Source organism: Malania oleifera, chromosome 3 (assembly GCF_029873635.1).
Source record: "Malania oleifera isolate guangnan ecotype guangnan chromosome 3, ASM2987363v1, whole genome shotgun sequence".
In the NCBI taxonomy this organism is placed as follows: domain Eukaryota; kingdom Viridiplantae; phylum Streptophyta; class Magnoliopsida; order Santalales; family Ximeniaceae; genus Malania; species Malania oleifera.
Genome location: NC_080419.1, coordinates 44,731,884 through 44,751,682, shown reverse-complemented (window position 1 = coordinate 44,751,682; position 19,799 = coordinate 44,731,884). Strand labels below are relative to the sequence as shown.

Sequence of the window (19,799 nt, the reverse complement as noted above, 5' to 3'; positions counted from 1 at the left end):
CAGAGGGATTAGCTATTTCTTGTGTTTTCCTAATTATTTCATTAACATATAATAAGAAAGTAATAGACATTCCCTTAGTGAAATTTGGGAATAGTTCCTTGTCTATTCCTTATTATGGACTTATAAAAAGTATCATAGTGTTATTTTCTTTATAGGAACAACTTAATTTTTTTGTCTAACTAATCATAACTGACCTATTACAACTAATATATATTCCTAGGAAGTAGGAATAGGCATCCTGCAAACCAAAGGGAACCTTATTCTCCATGTCATCCAACCAATCTAAGAACCTGAACAACCATCAAAATATTGACACCTAGGTTTCATCAATTGTTGAGAACTACAAACTTGTTGGGAACTAGAAATGTGGAATTGAATCATCATTTTTTCCCCCTCTAACCGGGGGTTAAATATGGGCCAATGCAAATTTAGACAAGAGTACCAAATAGATAAGCAACATTGAATCAATTTTTGTGGAGGCCAAGTTATGTAATTTTATGCAAGCTAAGATGCTTATAGATGCTCCCCTAATAAACTTGAAGAATGGTACTCCCACATTGAACTTATCCTTCCAACAATATTTACCAAGCAATCAAAGTCCGATTTCTTTGGGGCCAACATCAAAATTGCAAGAAGGATAGCTAAGTTGTTGCAGTAAATCTCAACACACTATGGCTGGGCTCAATCTGAATGCAGGCAGCCCTTCTAGACTCTGAAATTTGTGTTATCAAAAATCTCAAGCTAACTTCCCTATTTCTGAAGTCTCCACAAAAATAAAAGCTACAAAATGCAGCAAATGAAGTCTGAATCCAGTGTTGGTGCTGATATTATCCTTCAAACATGTAACATGCGCTAGCTCTTGAATTTTCCTCATTTCTTCTTCAAAATCTCAAAGGAAATGCTATCTATTGCGGATGGAAGTAATCTCTCTCAGATATGGAAAATACAGGAGAAATTTAGGCAGTTGCTCATGTGTTGCCGGCGTGTAGAGCATGCACACTGCTGGAGAGGTGCCTCCAGTGATAGGTTCTGGCTGTTGGCAGATTGATGGGTGGGGATTCCAGTGGGGGTGATGGTGTATCAAGGAAACTGCTGGAAGTGCAGGAATTTGAAAAAAAAAAAAAAAAGGGGGGGGGGTGTAAGCTGGAAAAAGTTTCAGTTGGCGTTGTGGGGCTCTTTAGGCGTCAGACAGCGATGAAGTTTCAGATGTTTGTGTTTTGAAAGGTTCTGATTTGATGGTGCTGGTGATCTGATAGAATTAAACCTGGAAAATGCAGTTTCAAAACCAGTGACATGGCTGTCATTTCCTGGAAAATTGCAGGCCGACGAACAGTGGCTGCCTGCTGATTGTGGTTTGCTCTGGTACCAATTTGACGTAGGACAACGAGAGAAACAATTATAAAGTCAGAGAAACAGAGAGAAGAAGAAGAAGAGCATGACAATCAGAGACGGAACTTATAGAATAGAAATAGAACAGCGAGAGAAATGGAAAATGCAAGTACAGAACAGAGATGGCGGAGGAAGAGGAAGAAGAAGGAACAAGCAGCATAAGGAGAACCTTTGAGAGAGAGAGAGAGGGAGGCAGAGAGAGGGAAACTGAAGATGCAATTCTGGTTCCAAACATTAACTGTTACAGTAACTTATATGTTTGGCATTTATACCAACTACTACTAACATTTACATAAAAACCTCAATAAAACAAGGAATTACAAAATAACCCCAAAGTACTTAAATACGCAAAAACCTACATTATTTAAACTTCTAAATTAACAAGGGTTTTCCCATACTAAATAGCTACAGTTTAAACATCTAAAGTTCTCCATTGGTGGTTCTCCATCACTATGTGAACCAAATTATTTTAAAGAGTATCTCAAGAATCATGATGCACTCCCAAAAGGTTCTGAAAGCTATCATCATTCATCACATTCCTTATCTCAGATCCAAATTATTCAAAAGAGCATCTCAAGGATTATGGTGCATTCACAAAAGTTTGTCAAGCCATCATCATTCATCACCATCCTCATCTCAAAGAGTAAATTGAGGATGAGTATTGAATTCTTTACCAAATGATCCAAAATCAGTCGCTACTCCAAGCTCAAACATATTTGTCTCTTCATGACAACCATTAAAACAATTAAAGCGAAATGGAAAATAAAATAAATGAAAATTATGTATTTATTGAAACTTACCCTGTGTTTGGGAGAGGCCTTGTATTTGGATTTGTGTGGATTTGGAAGAAATATAATATGCAAATTTATTGAATTTTTCCCAAATCCACACATCCAAATCCAAGGCCCAAAATCCATTCTCCCAAACACAACATTAGTGTTTCAAAGGCTGAATTGAGGCTGTCCTCAAAGTGAGACATGAGAATACATTGAGACAGTCTAAAATACCAAGTCCTTAAAAGGCCAGCGTATTGTACACCAAGACATATGTACAAAAGGGATGGCTTTTGCATATTTTTTTTTATTTGAGGCATAAGCATATTGGACGTGTGAATGTTAAGGTAGGTTTGAATAGAAAATTATGATCATGTTTTTAGGAGGAGGAATGCCTTAACATGAATTTATCTTTGGACTCTTGAACATCAACCTTTCCAAAATAATTGAGAGTCGTGTCTTAGATCAAGAAAATAATTTGAACCTTTCAATGTTATTACTATCTCTTGGTATGATTTACTTGATGAATGATAGTTTCTTAGAATATCCAACAAGTAGTTTAAAAATTATACTTGATTTTTAAAGTTTATTATTTGAAAATTTCTTAATTTTTCTTTAATATTAAAATATATGTAATTTATTTACATGTTTTTATCCATTAAATAAAACTCCTAAAAAGCTTACGCCTCAATGCCTCACTCCATTAGGGTTAAATCACCTTGTCTTGGAACTTCGCTGTTTTTGAAAAATTGTTCATACTTAACCAAAAGCTCTGCCATCATCTATTTACTAAGCTATTAACCTTGTTTTGACTGAGTAGGTCTTCATTTAAAAAAGAACCATCCCCATGAAGTGCCTTCTTCAATTCATCATAGTCAAGTTGTTGAGATGATTATTGTACATCGACAGTTCAATGTTTTGTCCTATTGATACACTTATAATTGATGGGTTTATATCCATCCCTTTTTTTAGCAACACTCCACCTCATCATAGAATTTTAACGTAATCAAAAAATGTTTTACCTACCAATGCCTGATACTTGATTACCTGAATTTAATAAAAAAATTTACGTACCTATTTATGAGGGACAAATTCTAGTGGACAAGAACCAGAATATTAAGCCGCTGATCATGGTTTTAAATCGCGGATGCGGGTAGCGTAATGTAATGGTAACAGGTGTAACGAGAAGCGGGGGTAGCGGATGTTACATAACGGGAAGCGGGTGTAACGGCCGTGAATTTTTTTGAAGCATGCACAACCTTGTGCATATTAGTGTACTTGCATGTTTTAAGCTTTTAGCCCTTCTTAGAAAGAGTTTCAGTGTATTTTGGATCCTTTAATTCGAGTAACTAAGTTATTTGGTAAGGGCAACTGGCTTACATTTGTTTTAAACCACCATTGATAGAAAAATTACGTGTGTGTGTGTGTGTGTGTATTTATACTTCTCATTGTTCTTATTAGTGGTAAATTTTTATGTGTGCTAAATTAATTAATATAACAAATTACATTATATACTCTATTAATCTATTAGACACATAAGACATACAAATAATACATATATAAAATAACTAGAAAAGAAAGATCTTTGAAATTGAAAAATATAGAACATAAATATCACATTACTAATATTATCAAAATAAAATATTTTCCTAACTAGTATTTTCAAATTGTTAATTAATGCATCTATTGTAAGTATTTAAAGAAATAGTAAATTTTGTATCATTGTCATCCTCATTATAATCTTTTCCCCCTCTCGCCACATGGTATATTTGAGAATGATTTATGAAAGAGAGGGAAAAAGCGAGAAGAAAAAGTAACGGTTATGTAACGGTTGTAGCGGCCTTTACGTAACTGTCGCAGTCCGTAACACCTGCTATGGTCGTGATTTTTCTTCTCACTAATTTCGCGGTATGTAACGGTATCGGTAACCCAAAAAACCGTTACGTAACGGTTGCGGCCTTTATTTAAAACCATGCCGCTGATGCTCCTAGCCATTCCTCTTGTATGTACTCTCAAAAGTGCATTCCGATTTGAAATGTCGAGGAGGCATTGATTTGGCTAACAATCCTCACTGTCTATCTTTACAAATTTGTGAGGAATGTCCACACAAGTTTCATCATTCATTTAATTGTCACTTACAGATGTCAAAAAAAAAAAAAAAAACCACATTTATATCTTTTAACTTGTGAATTGAAGAGAATACTTAAATTATATATAAAAGCAAAAATAGTAGTCTTTTACTAGCCTTCAAAATCCCATTTTTGGTTTTTAGTACTTTTGAATTAAAACAATTAAAGAAAATGACATGGACTCCTTTTTTTAATTAAATCTTTAGATGAATGGAGCTCACATATTCCCTTAATTTCTTCTTATTAGTTTAATTTGGTAAGGTTTTTAAGGCATAAATTGAAAATGCATGTATTTTTTTTTTTTTTAAACTCACAAATTTTTACCAACTATTTTTAAATTTTTAAATTTAATATTTTATTTTTAGAAATAAATATTTTATCTTTGTTATAACAAAAATAAATATTAGGGAGATAATATAATTTATATTTTATACTTGCATAGCATGAGATACCCCAAGTAACTCTAGAGAGGGGGCTTTAGGCAAGATGGCAGCCTCTTCAATCTCTGTGGCCATTGCTTTGATGTTATATTGACCATTATGGGAAGGGAGTAACGTTCCCCTTCAATTTAGTTGTGTAAGATTTTTTTGTTTTGTCTTGTTTTTTTTGTTTTTTTGTTTTTTGTTTTTTGTTTTCTTTTAATTTTATTTTTAAAGACATCTTTACCTGTTTATTTGTATTTGTGTCCTCTCTTAATGCTTTATTTTTTTTGTTGTTGCACTTTATCTGTTCTCGAGGCATAAAGGGGCTTCTGATATATTTTTGAAATGAATTAGATTAAATTCGTTGCTTCTTGTTCACACTTGAACTTCCTTTTTGCTGGTGAACACAAAATCCATACTTCGCTGAAATATTTTCATTTTAATTGCATTCAATTATGGCTAACAAATATTTATTTTCATATTTACTTCTAAAATTTGTAAAATTTATTATTCTCTCTTTACTCTCTTCTTGATGTAGTACAGGAAACGGGTATTTGGATGAATCATTTTGACCCAATTTGGAGGCCAATTTCATAAAAATAGGGTCAAGGGACTGTGGGGTCCTAAACCCGATTCTGTTTAATTAATTTGTAGTTTGTTAAGTGTGTTTAGTTTGTCAAGGGACTGTAGGGTCGTAAACCTGAATGTGCTTAATTAATTAGTAGTTTATTAAGTGTGTTTAGTTTGCTTGTAGTTGGAGTATGTCTTTTGGGGTGGGTTTGTAATATTTCTGTATTTTAGGGGGTTTCTAATTTCATATATCTTTAGGGGTATATGTGTTTTGGATTACAGACTTTCTTATAAATTTTGTGTGAAAACCATGTAAGAAGTGGCTATTGTTGAATTTGAATTGAGAATTGAAAGTGTGTTCCTTCCCCAATTGCATTCCCTTCTTTCTACTCTCTTCTTCCTTCTTCTTGTTCCCCTTTCTCCTTCTAATTCATCTCTTAGTGCACAATTTTTTTTGTGTGTTTATCATTTTCTAGTAAACGCTTTTTAGGAGGATTACTTGTTTTCTGTTTCTTGAAATTGCTTCTTTCTTCTAATGATATTTCTTCTTTATCTAAAAAATAATACAAAAAATTCTCCAAAAAAAATAAAAATAAAAATTGTTATGCAATAGAATTATTAAATAATTCCCATTGAACCAAGCTAGCTTGAAAAAATATTAATTATTAGAAATGATAAATATATATCAGGTTGTAGTTATATATTAGAACATTTAATAGTCACTTTATTATTTATTCCCATATCGTTTGAAGTTCATGGTAATCATGCCTATATTGGATACTGCCCTTTTCTACTTAGTAGTTTCTATTGAAATTCCATCTATACCACAAACTTACAAAGAACGGGGGAAGTCATCCATTTGGCATGGTCTTTTGACGAAATGCCCTCCCAATTGCTATCCAAAACCAACTAATGTTCTCCCATGTAACTGCCTTCCATATTCAAGTAAACTACCCATTTTTTTTTTTTCGCTAATTAAAAGGATATAATATTAAATGCAGTTACTTCTTAAAGAGTTACAGTTATTTTTTTTTAAATTTAAAATGTAATTGAGCCACGGAGCACGCATGTAGTGTATGCCCAAGGTTAGTGTTTTTCTTAGGTTGATATAAGAATGAGATTCTCTTGGACAAGCTACTGTGACTGGATTTGTTGAGGTTGGCTGGGATTGGTCCTGGGCAATGATTTGGTTTTTGTTGCTGTATTGTGGTGTCATATATATATATATATATATATATATATATATATATATATATATATATGTTTTGATTTTACAGGGGTCAGAGCCTGATACTAAGGGTTGGTTTTGGACCAAGAGCAGCCCTTACCAAGACTAAGGTCTTGCATTTGAGCTTCATCCTATATATATTTTGATTTTACAGGGGTCAGAGCCTGATACTAAGGGTTGGTTTTGGACCAAGAGCAGCCCTTACCAAGACTAAGGTCTTGCATTTAAGCTTCATCCCCCTCTCCTCCAATGCGCTAGAAAAGGAGTCCATTCCTATTGCCTGATCTATTATGGATCAAGATATGTGCTTTCTCCAGGTTTATAATAATTATTATTTCTATGTTTTAATTGATTCTGAGTGGTTCACTCCTCAGTTTAGTTTTTCTTTTTTCAGCTTGATCTTCAGTGTCTAGTAAATAATTATCAGGAATTTAAAATTTCTTGTTCATCAAGGATATAACTATATTGATTGATTGGATACTACTGAATACTGACTGGAATCTTTTAACTGATACAGAATATGGAGGACATGGACATTGATCAGGTAATTGATGTTCCTGACACTCCTGACAGGCTAGCTCTGCAGATTGTTAATCAGGGGGAGTCGGTTGAAAAAGATAGTGTTTCATTGGTTGCTGGTCATTCAGGAAATTCCAACTCTTTTGATGAAGGTTTTATTATAAGACCTCGGGACAGGGGTAGACTGGTCTCTGAAAATAGGCACAACAGACAACTGCATTTCTGTCCTGGCAAAAAGCAGGGCAATCCTGATGAAACTGATCGTCATACTAATTCCCTTGTTTATCCATCAGAGAGTTCTTCTGCTTCCTTGAATTCTCATTTGCTTCGGAGAATGGTGGCAGACAAGACCTTCAAGCATGATTCCAACCATTCATCTAGAGCTCAATGTGTGGATAAAGGCAAAGCTCTGTGCTCTAAATTTTCTTCTAAATCAGCTGCTTTCCAAGGTGATGACAATACTGTTCTAGATTTAACCAAGCAAAGTGAACATGAAAGAATACCTCAAAATGTTGTTCTGCGTGGTGCATCAATTGATGTTATGGTTAAAGAACTAGAAGAAGAATCACTAGAAAACAATGACTGTTCTTCTAATGCATCAATTAAACCATGTAAGAGGGTGGGAAAAACGGATGAACATACATGTAAAGGTATTACTTCAGGTATGGATAATGGAAAAGGGATTTATTTCTCCAGGAAGCCTCAATTTGAAGGTGGAAAAAGTGTGTCTGCATCTCTTAATTCTACTAAGTTACCTAAAGTCATTGGACAAAAAAGGTTGGTACGTAATGGGTGCATCTCTCCTCATAATATAGCTAGGGCTAAAGAGTTGGCTGAACAGCACAGTAATGGCCCCATAGAAGTTCCGCATGATGATACTAAGAACACTGTATTGAATGGTAAAACTTGTCTGATTGATAGTTGTAATTCAGTTGCTGAAGCTAATAGTGCTGATAAAGTCAAGGGAAAGGGAGTAATAACTCATCCTTGTACATCAAAGGAGCAGGATGCCAGAACTGGACATTTGTCTAGTAGCAGGTAATTTCTTTACGCTGCTGCTTTTGGTTAATTGATTTGTTTTTCATTTGTGTATTAAGGTCATTTCATTAATTGTGATTTCATATCTTTTTACTGTGCCTTGATTGTCTTGTATAATGCATGGGAGGGTTTTTAGAGAGAATAAGGTATGCTAGTACATGATTTGTTTTTGTTTAATATTGTTTTGCTTGTTTATTTTATTATTACTATTATTATTATTATTATTATTGCGAAAGCAGGCAACATATTTTTAGTTTTGTTCACATTTTTTGAAGGAAGCTGAAACAATGTTGTGCAATTATTTTTTTTAGCAGTAAAATAGAATTTCATTGAAAGGATTGCCAGGAAAAGCAATCTGAAGTACAAGGAGCAAATTTGTGGCTGAAGTCCCAGCTTTACAAAAATTGAAAGATTGTTAGGCTATTGACAAATTCTAACATATATCTGAAAAGATAGTGTTTGAAGCCATCTTTCTGAGAAAGGAGATTCTGTCAAAGACCCAGAGAAAGTGCAAGGGGGATTATTTCCTTTGGTCTAGTGTTTATTTAGGCTTAGTTATTTGTATTTAATTGAGTTAATAATTTTTGTCAAGTTATGGTACATTATTATGATATATCCAGAAATTGGGACGATAAAGACCCAGAGCTGTATCAATTAGCAGAAAACAGTTATTGTTTGAAAAGAATGGGACTCAGGGGAGGACTTGGAGGGTCACAGAGAAAACCAAGAGACACCTATTCTCCATTATGTTCACAAACTAGGAACTTTTTTGGCTGTCGAAGGAGGTTTGATGTTTCCTCTCACCCTCTAACCTTTGGGTGAAGACATTTAGGGCACCCAACCTCATTGTCTTGGTTCGCTTGAGAGTCGATGCCCCTGGGAAATTTGTATGGACGGAAAGAATACTTGTCAAGTGTGCCATTTGAAGGATTTGCTTACCAAATGGAGTGGAGGTGTGGGGATGGAAAACATTTTGGGAAGTAGCGCTCAGGAAAGTGGAGGAGAAGTCTCGCCAACCCACACCAGAAGATGTGATGCTTGGGTTGCAGTTCCATGAATATAGGTAAAACTCATTTGGTCTTTTCAAAACTGGAAGGTCAACATTGCCATCCATGGAGGATTTTGGATGAGGTGGTTCGTGAACGGGGAGTTGTCGTGGATGGCAAAACAACCACGAGGGAGCAAATACAGAAAGTCTACACCCATTTTGTGTAAGTCTTCAAATTTGAAAGACTTGCTTAGCTCAAGTAAGCCGAGTTTTCCAGGATTCATGCCCAAGACAGAGAGAATAGAAGAGGAGAACAGTGAGATAAACAGAAAGAGGGAGAATAGGACAGAAGAGAGATGGGATGGAGGAGTAGAAGAGAGGTGCAATTCTGATTCAAAAAAATTAACTATACAATAATTGCGGGTGCAATTCTGATTCAAAACATTAATTGCACAAGAATTCCAGGTACAATTCTGATTCAAAACATTAACTATACAATAAATTACATGTCCAGCACATTTACAGAGAAACTGCAGGGGCAATTATTAGTCAAAAATGGCTGAGTTTTCTAGGATTCATGCCTAACACTAGAAGGGCTCGGTTTAACAAGTTACTTAGTGATGTAGGTCATTAAGAGAAACAAATAGAGACAGAATCGAGAGATAGAAAGAGAGAGAATAAATGGGGGAGGTCGAGAGAAACAAAAAGAGGGAGAATAGAGCAGAACAAAGGTGGGAAGGAGAAATAGCAAGAAGAAGGAGGCGTAGGGGAGAGAGATAATTTTAAAATATTTTGTTTCAAAACATTAACTGTCCAATAACTTGCATATCCAACACATATTTTACAAAAATCCCAACTAAACACAATTACAAAATACCAGAATACGAATGTCACTAACACATAGATCCAAATACAAGCACAATTTCCTAAATTTATGCCTATAATAGGTGTGTCGAATGGGCAGCCTATAGGATGTGGACAATCCTATAAAAGGAACTCTACTCCGGAGAGTGGGACTGCAAATATGACTGGCAACTTAGGTGCGTTGTCACAGACAATCTCCTCAATAAGCCATGTAGCATTTGACTCATGATGACCTCTTCATTGAACCAAGTATTGACGAAAACCACTGTGAAGAGACGTCACAGACTCATCATCCAAAATAGACTTGACTATCTCTTGTGGCTGAGAAGTAGAGGGAGGCTGATAAGCTATTGGCTCTACGTGGGCACCAAATGACAAAACAAGAAGCTTGAAGCTGCCTTGGTAAGGTGTCAAATCCTCAACATTAAGAACTAGACTAATGGTCATATGCACTTGGTCCAAGTTTCTCAAGGATCAAGAAAGGGCCAATGGCAGGGGCATGCAACTTTTTAAATGAATTTCTAGGGTAGTGTTCAGGTTTAATGTGAACCATGACACTATAACCTACATTAAACTCTGTAGCTCTACGATGCATATCTGCAGCAAGTTTATAATCCATTACTCATAGCAAGTTTTTGCCTAACCTCAACTTGCAACTCATGAACGTGATGAATGGAAGGCTTAACAAGCTCAAAATTACAAGCATCTAATGTCAAAGGAAGAAGATCAATAGGTGCACAGTGTTTGTAGTTGAATACACAATGAAAAGGATTCTTACTTGTGGATTTGTTTACAAAATTATTTTAAGAAAACTTAACAATCGGTAGCACCAAGTTCCAATTGCCATATTTTTCTCCCACAACATACTTAAGTTGGTCACCAAGACTATGATTCACAACCTTAATTTAACCATTAGTTTTGGGATGGAAAGTAGAAGAAACATTGAGTCCCACACATTTCCCGAAGTGTCTTCGAAAAGTAAGTAGAAAAGTTAATATCTCTATTAGACACTAGGATAGTTGGCAACCCAGGCAATTTGACAACCTATTTAGATAACAATTTAGCCTAATGAAATGCATCAGAAGTCTTATTACATGGGATAAAATTTCCCATCTTGGAGAATCTAGTGACATCAAGGAATATGGAATCATATCTTGAGCTATTTTGGGGATTCCAATAAGAAAATCCATATTTAGGTCTCTCCTAGGCATGTGTGGCAATGGAAAAGGGGTACAAAGACTAGTGTTGTGTCTCTTTGATTGGCTAACTAATAGGTGCGACATTGGGACACTATCTTGGCAACATCCCTCTGTAAGGAATGCTAATTGAACCTATCCTTGACTAGTGCAATGGATTTATCTTCCATGATGGCCAGCTAACCCTCCAACATGCGATTCCCAAACTAAAAGATCTCTAAAAGAAGTATGGGCAATGCATAACTTTGTACCTCTAAACTGGTATCCCTTATGGATGACGAAATCTAAAATCTCTACAATGGCTCTCACTTGTATCCTGAAAGATAAGCCCAAAATCAAGACAAGTAGAATGCTCATCCTTTAATGATCAAACCTAATGACCTCGATTCTCACCATATGGAGGATAACTGCTATTGTACTAAAGCCATCAGCCACTTTATTCCTAACAATGGAATGATGCTTAAGAGCATAGGGGTATTCTTTGAGGAACTCTACCCAACTAGTATGCTTCGCTCTCAACTTCTTCTATAAGCTCAGAATATCTCAAAGCAAGGTGGTTAGAAAAGAGTACAAACTCGTGTAACAAGTAATATTTCTAATGTTGAAGGGATCTCAATACACTTTATTGTATGTGCTATTATCTTTGTTTAGCATCCAGGAGTTTGTGATTGAAAAATGTTGTAAGGCATCCCTCCTTAATTCACAATCTATACCTAACCAAGAGGCATCACAAGCCACCTCAAAGACTACTCAAGTCTAGATGCCTAAGTACATACCTCTCTATTAGCTCTAGTTGCTGAAGGGGTCCAATGAAACTTCCCTTTCTCTATACACTCGGTGATGGGAGCCATGATGGTGCTAAAATGCCTTCTAAAACACCTATAGAAATTAACAAGGCCATTAAAACTACAAGCCGTAGTAATAGTCTTGGTTTAGGCTACTCCCTAATGGCTCTAACTTTATTTGGATAAGTTGCTATTCCTGGCTTGAAGATGATAGAACCAAGAAAGAGCACACTAGACTATAAGAAGCGGCACTTCTTGAGGTTAGCAAACAACTTTGCTTCTCTCAAAGTGTCAAAGACCTTGTAAAGATGTATTTGGTGCTCCTCCCTAGTTACTATAGATCAGTATATCATTGAAATATATCGCTAGGAATTTTCCCGTCATGACCCTCATAAAAATGCCGGGAGCATTGGAGAGTCTAAAGGGCATGACATGTTGGATGTCAAATAAACCATCTTGGGTCTTAAAGGTTGTTTTCGACTCATCTTATGTTCTAATTCTAATTTGATAATACCCACTGTGCAGGTGAATCTTGGAGTATCAACTAAAGTCAGCTAGCATATCAAAATATCCTCAAGGCTAGGGATAAGGAACCTATTCTTGATGGTCATTTTGTTTGATGGCTTTAATATGCACACACATCCTCCAAGATCCATCATTTTGGAGTTAGAAGAGCTAGTACTACACAACGATTGAGGCTATGTCTCACAAAGCCCTTGTCAAGGAGTTTCCCTACCTACTTATTCAATTCTACATGCTTTTTAGGGTTCATCCTATAATTTGGCAAATAAGATATTGCGAAATTGGAACTCTGCCATGCTGAATGTCTCGCTCATTTGGTAACTCAGTGGGTATAGCATCAAAGAAACTCAACTAACAACCCCGCTACCTTGGGTGGATGCTCATAAGAAAACTCTCGATCCTTAGAAGGAACTTTTCGAGTGATGATTGCTAAAATACACATGTTTTTTAAATTCTCTCGCTCAAAATCCCTATGATCTAGCAAGTGAATGCTTTCTTGGATTGGGACATGAAGGCTATCTTGTTTCTCATCTTGGGATCCTTGGGAATGGGCTTGGTAGGGGACAAAATGACCTTCTTATGTTTGTGCCTAAACACACAAGTGTTTTCCCTACCATGATTGTTACATCATGATCCAATAACCTTGGACACCCTCATAGGAAGTGGGCCACATCCATTGGGAGTGTATCACAATAGACACTATCCTTATAATCTTTGATTTCAGTGGGTAGAAGACACCTTTCGATAATAGATAGATTTCTCTTGTTTATTCAATTCACTTTAAAAGGATGAGGGTGTAGCTCTCCCTTTAGGTTCAAACTTTATAGAGCAACTTTGGAGACTACATTCATGCTACTACCACCATTAACGGATGAAAGTGTGGAAAATAGTGGTTCGTTTCCACATCTCACTATCAATGGTAATGAATAAGGCACACCTAGCCACACTAACATGTTGGTCATCCTCCTCAAAATCATAAACAAGCTCGCCCTCATCTCCCAAGTACTTAACGACATCTATGACTTGATCCTTGTTTGCAAAAAAAAATTGTAATGAAGCATGAAATTACACAATACCAAGGGAAGTCGCTAAATGTTACTAATGAAATCCTAATTCAAGCATAATTTCCTTAATCTTCACCTAAAATAGGTGTGCCAAATGCGTGGCCGGAAATATGTAGGTGGTCCTCCATCACTTAGTCATGCTAAGGTGGGCTCTGAGGAGGTCTTCAAGCCAGTCCAACTTAAAAAGCAAATGGAAGAGGCACATTCGAGAGATTATGAGAGTTGCAAAGAGGCACTAAGTTGGGGTCTCCCATGCCTAATTTGAACACCTCACCCAAGGCCTAGGTCACCTGAACATGTGGTAACAAGGACAAGCATGATATAAAACCACGGGCCCTGCGAGCACTAGTGCCATAGGCAATCAAGAGAAGCAAAGTTTTATCTTGGGGAGACTAGGAATATTGCACAATGAAGACTTGCGTGTGCTTGACGAGGCCTTGAGTAGAGAAGTTTACAAGAGGGTGAAGTTGAAGATGGAGGTAGGCAATCAAATTTCGAGGCATAAAGGGAAGCATATTGCAGAAACTGAAGGAGAAGCATACTCTTGAGACTTTGATGGGGACAATTCAGAGTCTTTTTCCTTATGTGAATAATTTTATAATTGGGCACTGTGGAAGAAAGAAGGGACATTTGATAAAGATGAAGCAAAATAAATTAAAGATGCTTATAAGGCTTTTGTAGAACCTTAAATTGAGAAGTTTGTAAAAGTAGCTAAGAGTCTAACAGAGATGGTGCTAATTCTGTTATGGGTGCATGGTCTTAAAATTCGATTTTGACTCAAATTTCGAAGCTCCAAAAGTACGAAAATTTCAAGGAAATTTCGATTTCGGTTTGGAAAAATAATGGAAATCAATAGTAAAACATGGAATTCTTTTATGAAGCTTTAGAAATGATTAATGGACATTATAATGTAAGTTTTAGGACAAATATATTACGAGTAAATACATTTATGCTGTGTGTTAGGTGGAGAAGTTGTAATATAATATTGTGCATCAAACATATTTGTAAGATAATGTACATTAAACATAATTAGTGAATCAATTAGACATGAATGGTTAAGTAAAATGTTGTTGTAGGTTTATTTTTTCATATAGTTTCAAATCTTTTGTTTCGATAAAAAAAATAAAAAAAATAATTTAAGAGAGAAATTTCACTTCACTCGTAAATCTCTCATTTGAATTCCGAGGAAATTTCATTGCATAGTTCAAATTTTGACTAAGTTCCACTAAAATTTCGAGATATCAATAGATTTCGGACGTTCGTTGAGATTTCGATGGAAATTATGCAAGACAAAAATTGACTACCATTTCAATTTCGAGGGTCACGAAAACTGAAAATTTTGACGCAAATTTTGACAATTTCATGGAAATTTAAGACCATGTATGGGTACAAGCCTAGATGATGTTTTGAATCAAGAAGAAAATGGCCTTCTTCCTTCGGGAACTCAACTTGCCCTCAAACCATTTTCTAATTTGTATTTGGCGCCTAACTCCAACCTAATTTTGTAGTCAACTGTCAACGCACCTTAGCAATGATCTTCATTAGGCTTACCAAATAAACAAATTCTCTGATAATATTCTCCCAAATTTGATGTTGCACCAAACAAATGTTTTTATCATCTTTGCACCATAAGGAGTCTACCACTTGGGAATCTTAAAAAATTGTGACTTATTAGTGGATGAGAGGGAAAACCAAGATGCCCAAAATCTTTGAGATGAGTTGGGTTGGTCTCTTGTGAATTCTAGTAGGGGGAGAGTTAGGTTGAGGGCAGAGGAGCTTGAGGTTCAGAAAAAAAACTTAGAAATTGAGTAGGAAGTTGGAGAGGCTTGTGTGGGGGGACACCCACCCATAGTCATACAAAAAACCCTTGGGAGGCTTGTTTTAGGTCATTGCCCAATACTCCATTCCAACCCGATGCAGTGGGTTTAGGTTTGAGAACATGTGTTTGATGCTTCCATTTTTAGGGTGCTTAAGGGTCTAGTGAGAGGAGTATCTTGTCTAGTGACGAGAGGAATTAAAACTAACGAGAAAATTTTTTTCTTTTTTTTTTTCTAGGCCAGACTAATAAGAAAACTAAAGTACATGTAGATGAATTTGAAAAAATGGAATGTAGAGGTTTTTGGGAATGTTAAAGAGACTACAAAACTAACATTTTTGGTGGAATTTCTAATTTGGATTGGCCGGTGGAGTGCGGTCTATTAGATGAGGAGGCCACGATGAGAATGATATGGAGGTGTTGTTATTAAGGGATGACATGAACTGGCATGCAAAACCCAGGGTGGAGTGGGCTATTGAAGGGAATTGCAACGCGGGGTTCTTCATAGAGTGGCTAATGGGAGGAGGAAGAATTTTATTTAGGGCAGAAGACACTCACCTCCCTTAAGGCTTGCCAAAAAGACAAAGACCTGCCTTGAGGTTTTTAAAATCCCATAGACCTCCCCTCAAGTTTGAATCTATGGACAGCTATACCCCCCTCATGTCAACTTTCTTTAAGTATTTAAACAGAAGTTAAAAAAATAAATTTTTTTGATTGTGCCCTCAGCCCTCAGGAGCTTCTAGCTTCTAGCTTCCTAAATGTGTCGTGGATGGAAAAAATTTTCCCCCTTTTTGCCCTCATTTACATAATACCTTTAAAAATATTTTTTCCCTTAATTACATACTGCAGCTTGGTTCATTTGCCTTTGAAAATTTATTTTCCCCTTCTTTACCCTTATTCGGCCCACCTTGCCTATCTTCAAAACAAAGGAGACATCTTTTTTAAGTGGAAATCAGTCTTCAATTTTGCATTCATATCAAATTAAAATAAAAATAATAAATTTTTGGCTCTCATTGCTTCAATATTTACAGCTCCCATCAAATTTCCTACAATTTTACCTATGACCAAAACGAAATATGTAAATTATATTTCAAATAATTGATAAAAAATCCAGCAACATGTGGGTTGAGGGTTGAGGAAATAATTGGAAAAAAAATTTCACATGTAGAAAGCTAGCAACTCCTGAGGGTCGAGGGCATAATTGGAAATTTTTTTATTTTTTATTTTGACAGAAAAAATTAACATGAGGGGGTATGAGTGTCCATAAATTCAAACTTGAGGGGAGGTTTGTTGGATTTTGGAAACCTCAGGGGAGGTCTTTGTCTTTTTGGCAAACCCTAGGGGGGAAGGTGGGTACTTTTTGCCCTTTTATTAATGATCTCAAATTAGATTCTAGGGCTAGTGTTAGAAAGGAATGCTTGAGTAGATTGAGCTAGAGGATTTGGAAAGGAATCCCATTGATACGACCTCAACTCAGTGGCTTGAGAGGCCTTTTGAAGTTGAAGAAGCTAAAAACAACAGTGTTGACATGTGTAGGGTGAATGCCCCAACCCTAATGGTTAAGGTTTGAAACTTAATTTTTCACTAAAATTTCATGGCTTCAAAAGTCCAAAAAGTTTGATGGAAATTTCGATGTTGATGTAGGTTTTGTTTTTAGTGATGGAAATTGAGTAGTAAAGAATGGAATTCTTTTATGGAATATTAAAAATTATTAATAGACACAATAATGTAAGATTTAGAACTAAAATATTATAAACAAAATACGTCTAGGACAGTTATGTGGTGTGTAATGTGCAGTACTTGTGTTATAATAATCATATTAAATATATTCAACTAGTTCATAAGTCAATTATTTAGTATGAAAATACACATAATTTAGGCATAAATGGTTTAATAATTAAAATGTTGTAGCTCATGCATAAGTTTCATTTTGCATATAACTTCAAAATTTGGAAGCTATAATTCATATCCTTATAATAATCTCTAGTTTTACTATAAAAAGAAGGTAAATTAAAAGAGAACTTTCAATTCAAGTTTTGGATTTCAAATTTGAATTTCAAGGAATTCTTTTTGTTTAGTTAAAATTTTGACAAATTTTGTTGAAATTTTGAGATTTGTATAAATTTCGGATGATTTGTGGAAATTTAGATGGACATTTTGTAAATCATAAATTGATTGCCATTTGGATTTTGAGGGTGGTGCGAATTGGAAAATTTTGTCATTTTGCGGAAATTTAAGGTCATGCCTATGGTTTCATGATGGCGTTTTTCCAAGAGTGGAGATACTGCAATAGGATATTATGAGGTTTTTGGGGAATTCCATAGAAATAGGGTAGTTAGTGACAAGGCGAACTCTACCTTCTTAATCCTCATCCCAAAGAAGGAGAGAACATCAAGGGGAGAAATTTTAGGCCTATGGTCACAGTCTCTAGCTTGTATGAGTTTTTGTCTAAGTCTTATTTAAGAGTGGGAGAGATTGTGTTAATGGCATAGTTTTCCTTCATTAAAGATATATGGATCTTGGATGTAGTTTTAATGGCCAATGAGTTGGGAAAGGATATGAGAGGGGACCCCCGCGGGGGGGGGGGGGGGGGGGGGTGGGCTTATCTTTAAGTTAGATTTCAAGGTCTATAATAGGCCGAATTGGGGTTTTTCAGACAACGTGATGTGTAGAAAAGGTTTTTGGGACGTGTGAAGGAGATGGATTAGAGGGTGTTTGAGCTCGACCAACATTTTTGCCATTGTCCAAAAATTGGTTTAGAGCTTCTCAAGGTCATATGGAAGGGACATGTTCTCTCTATTTTTGTTCACCCTAGCGGTAGATGTCTTGAGTAGGCTCTCACATGTGCAGTACTTGGGGTTGTTTAGGAGGCTATTTGAGGTCGAGGTGCCTCTTCTCTAATTTGCCAATGACACTTTGATGTTTCTGGAGGTAAATGCTTAGTTCTAAGAAAAGGCTCTTATCTTTTTTTTTTTTTTTTTTTTAATAAATATTTGAAAGGATTTTGCAATTAAGGTTCAACTTGTTAAAGAGGGGGCTAGCGGGCATCAAGGTGGGAACTGAGAAGTGGGATTGGGAGGGGTTTAAGGCCATGGTGGATTGCACTATTGTGGAATGGTCACTATCCTTGTCTTGGTCTTCCTGTTGGAGGAAAAATCCTAATTCAGTGGCTTTTTTGGATCTTGCTTGTGAGGGTTGGGTAGAGGTTGGAGGGGTGGAAAAGGGAGGTACTTTTCCTTGGTGGTTGTACCACCCTCATTAGTGCTTGCCCTCTCTAATGTCCCTAATTACTTGCTACCTCTTTTCAGAGTTCCCAAGAGTGGCTTGGATTCTTGAGAGGATGGTGCATGACTTTCTATGGTGGGGTGCGGGCTTTAATGAGTTCTAATATGCAAAAGCAGTTTCACTTTTTTCGCATGAGAATTGCTTGTTGGAAGTGAATTGGAATGCCAAGTGGCTCTGGATTCAGGGGTTGCTGCTATAACTGAACACATGGGCAAGACCATTTATACCAATACTAATAAGAACATTTTATTAAGTAATGGAGATGCTCAAAGAATTCCATTAGTTATGCATCAAAATTCTAACAAAAAGACTTGTATGCATCACAAGTTCAATAGGTTAAATGCATTAGAAAGGGACAAAATAGAAAGTGGTGCCACTACAGTTGGCAGTGAACTTGCTTTGGGAAAAAAATGAATTAGTTGCTTATCTGAAGATGAGATACTCTCATACTCATTAGTGAGCGTCTGGTATATGAAGATATTTATACTTCTTTTCACATACAGAACTATGAAATCCAGACTCATGTACAAGCCAAGGTTTGAAAAGGATCACTAATGAAGTACCTTACTTGGAGACCTATTTACTCTGGGATTTAGATGGATATTTACTAGACCCAAATCAGAAGGGGGCTGGGACTCATGAATGTGGTTTCTAAAAACATCTCTTTAATTGGAAAATGGCTGTGGAGATTCCTTCTATAGGTAAATACCTTATGGCACAAGGTGATTAAAAGAAATTATAGGGTAAAGGATCACTAATGAAGTACATTACTTCCAGACTCATGTACAAGCCAAGGTTTGAAAAGGATCACTAATGAAGTACCTTACAGGCCTATTTACTCTGGGATTTAGATGGATATTTACTAGACCCAAATCAGATGGGGGCTGGGACTCATGAATGTTGTTTCTAAAAACATCTTTTTAATTGGAAAATGGCTGTGGAGATTCCTTCTAGAGGTAAATACCTTATGGCACAAGGTGATTAAAAGAAATTCTAGGGTTCATTGGAATGAGTGGGCTCTACTCTAGAGAAAGTAGCTTTGTTTTCCATACCAGCCCCTGAAAGTTTGTGTTTTAGGTTGATACTTGATAGTTTTTTCTTCTCTCACCCGTTTCAAAGTGGGTAATGGAAACAAGGTTCCTTTTTAGGGGTTTGCTTCTGCCAGATCGTGTTAGGGATAAGCAAGCAGCACTCATGTAATTTTTCTGGTT

The 19,799-nt window shown here is 36.1% G+C and overlaps 1 protein-coding gene across 2 annotated transcripts in view; it reads left to right on the top strand.

The window, feature by feature from the left end:
• Positions 1 to 19,799, top strand: part of LOC131152396 (uncharacterized) — a 67,367-nt gene that overhangs the window by 23,968 nt on the left and 23,600 nt on the right. For both annotated transcript variants that reach the window (XM_058104251.1, XM_058104253.1), the window contains exon 2: positions 7,029 to 8,068. In XM_058104251.1, the coding sequence (XP_057960234.1) occupies positions 7,029 to 8,068 (1,040 nt within the window). The remainder of the gene's footprint in view (positions 1 to 7,028; positions 8,069 to 19,799) is intronic.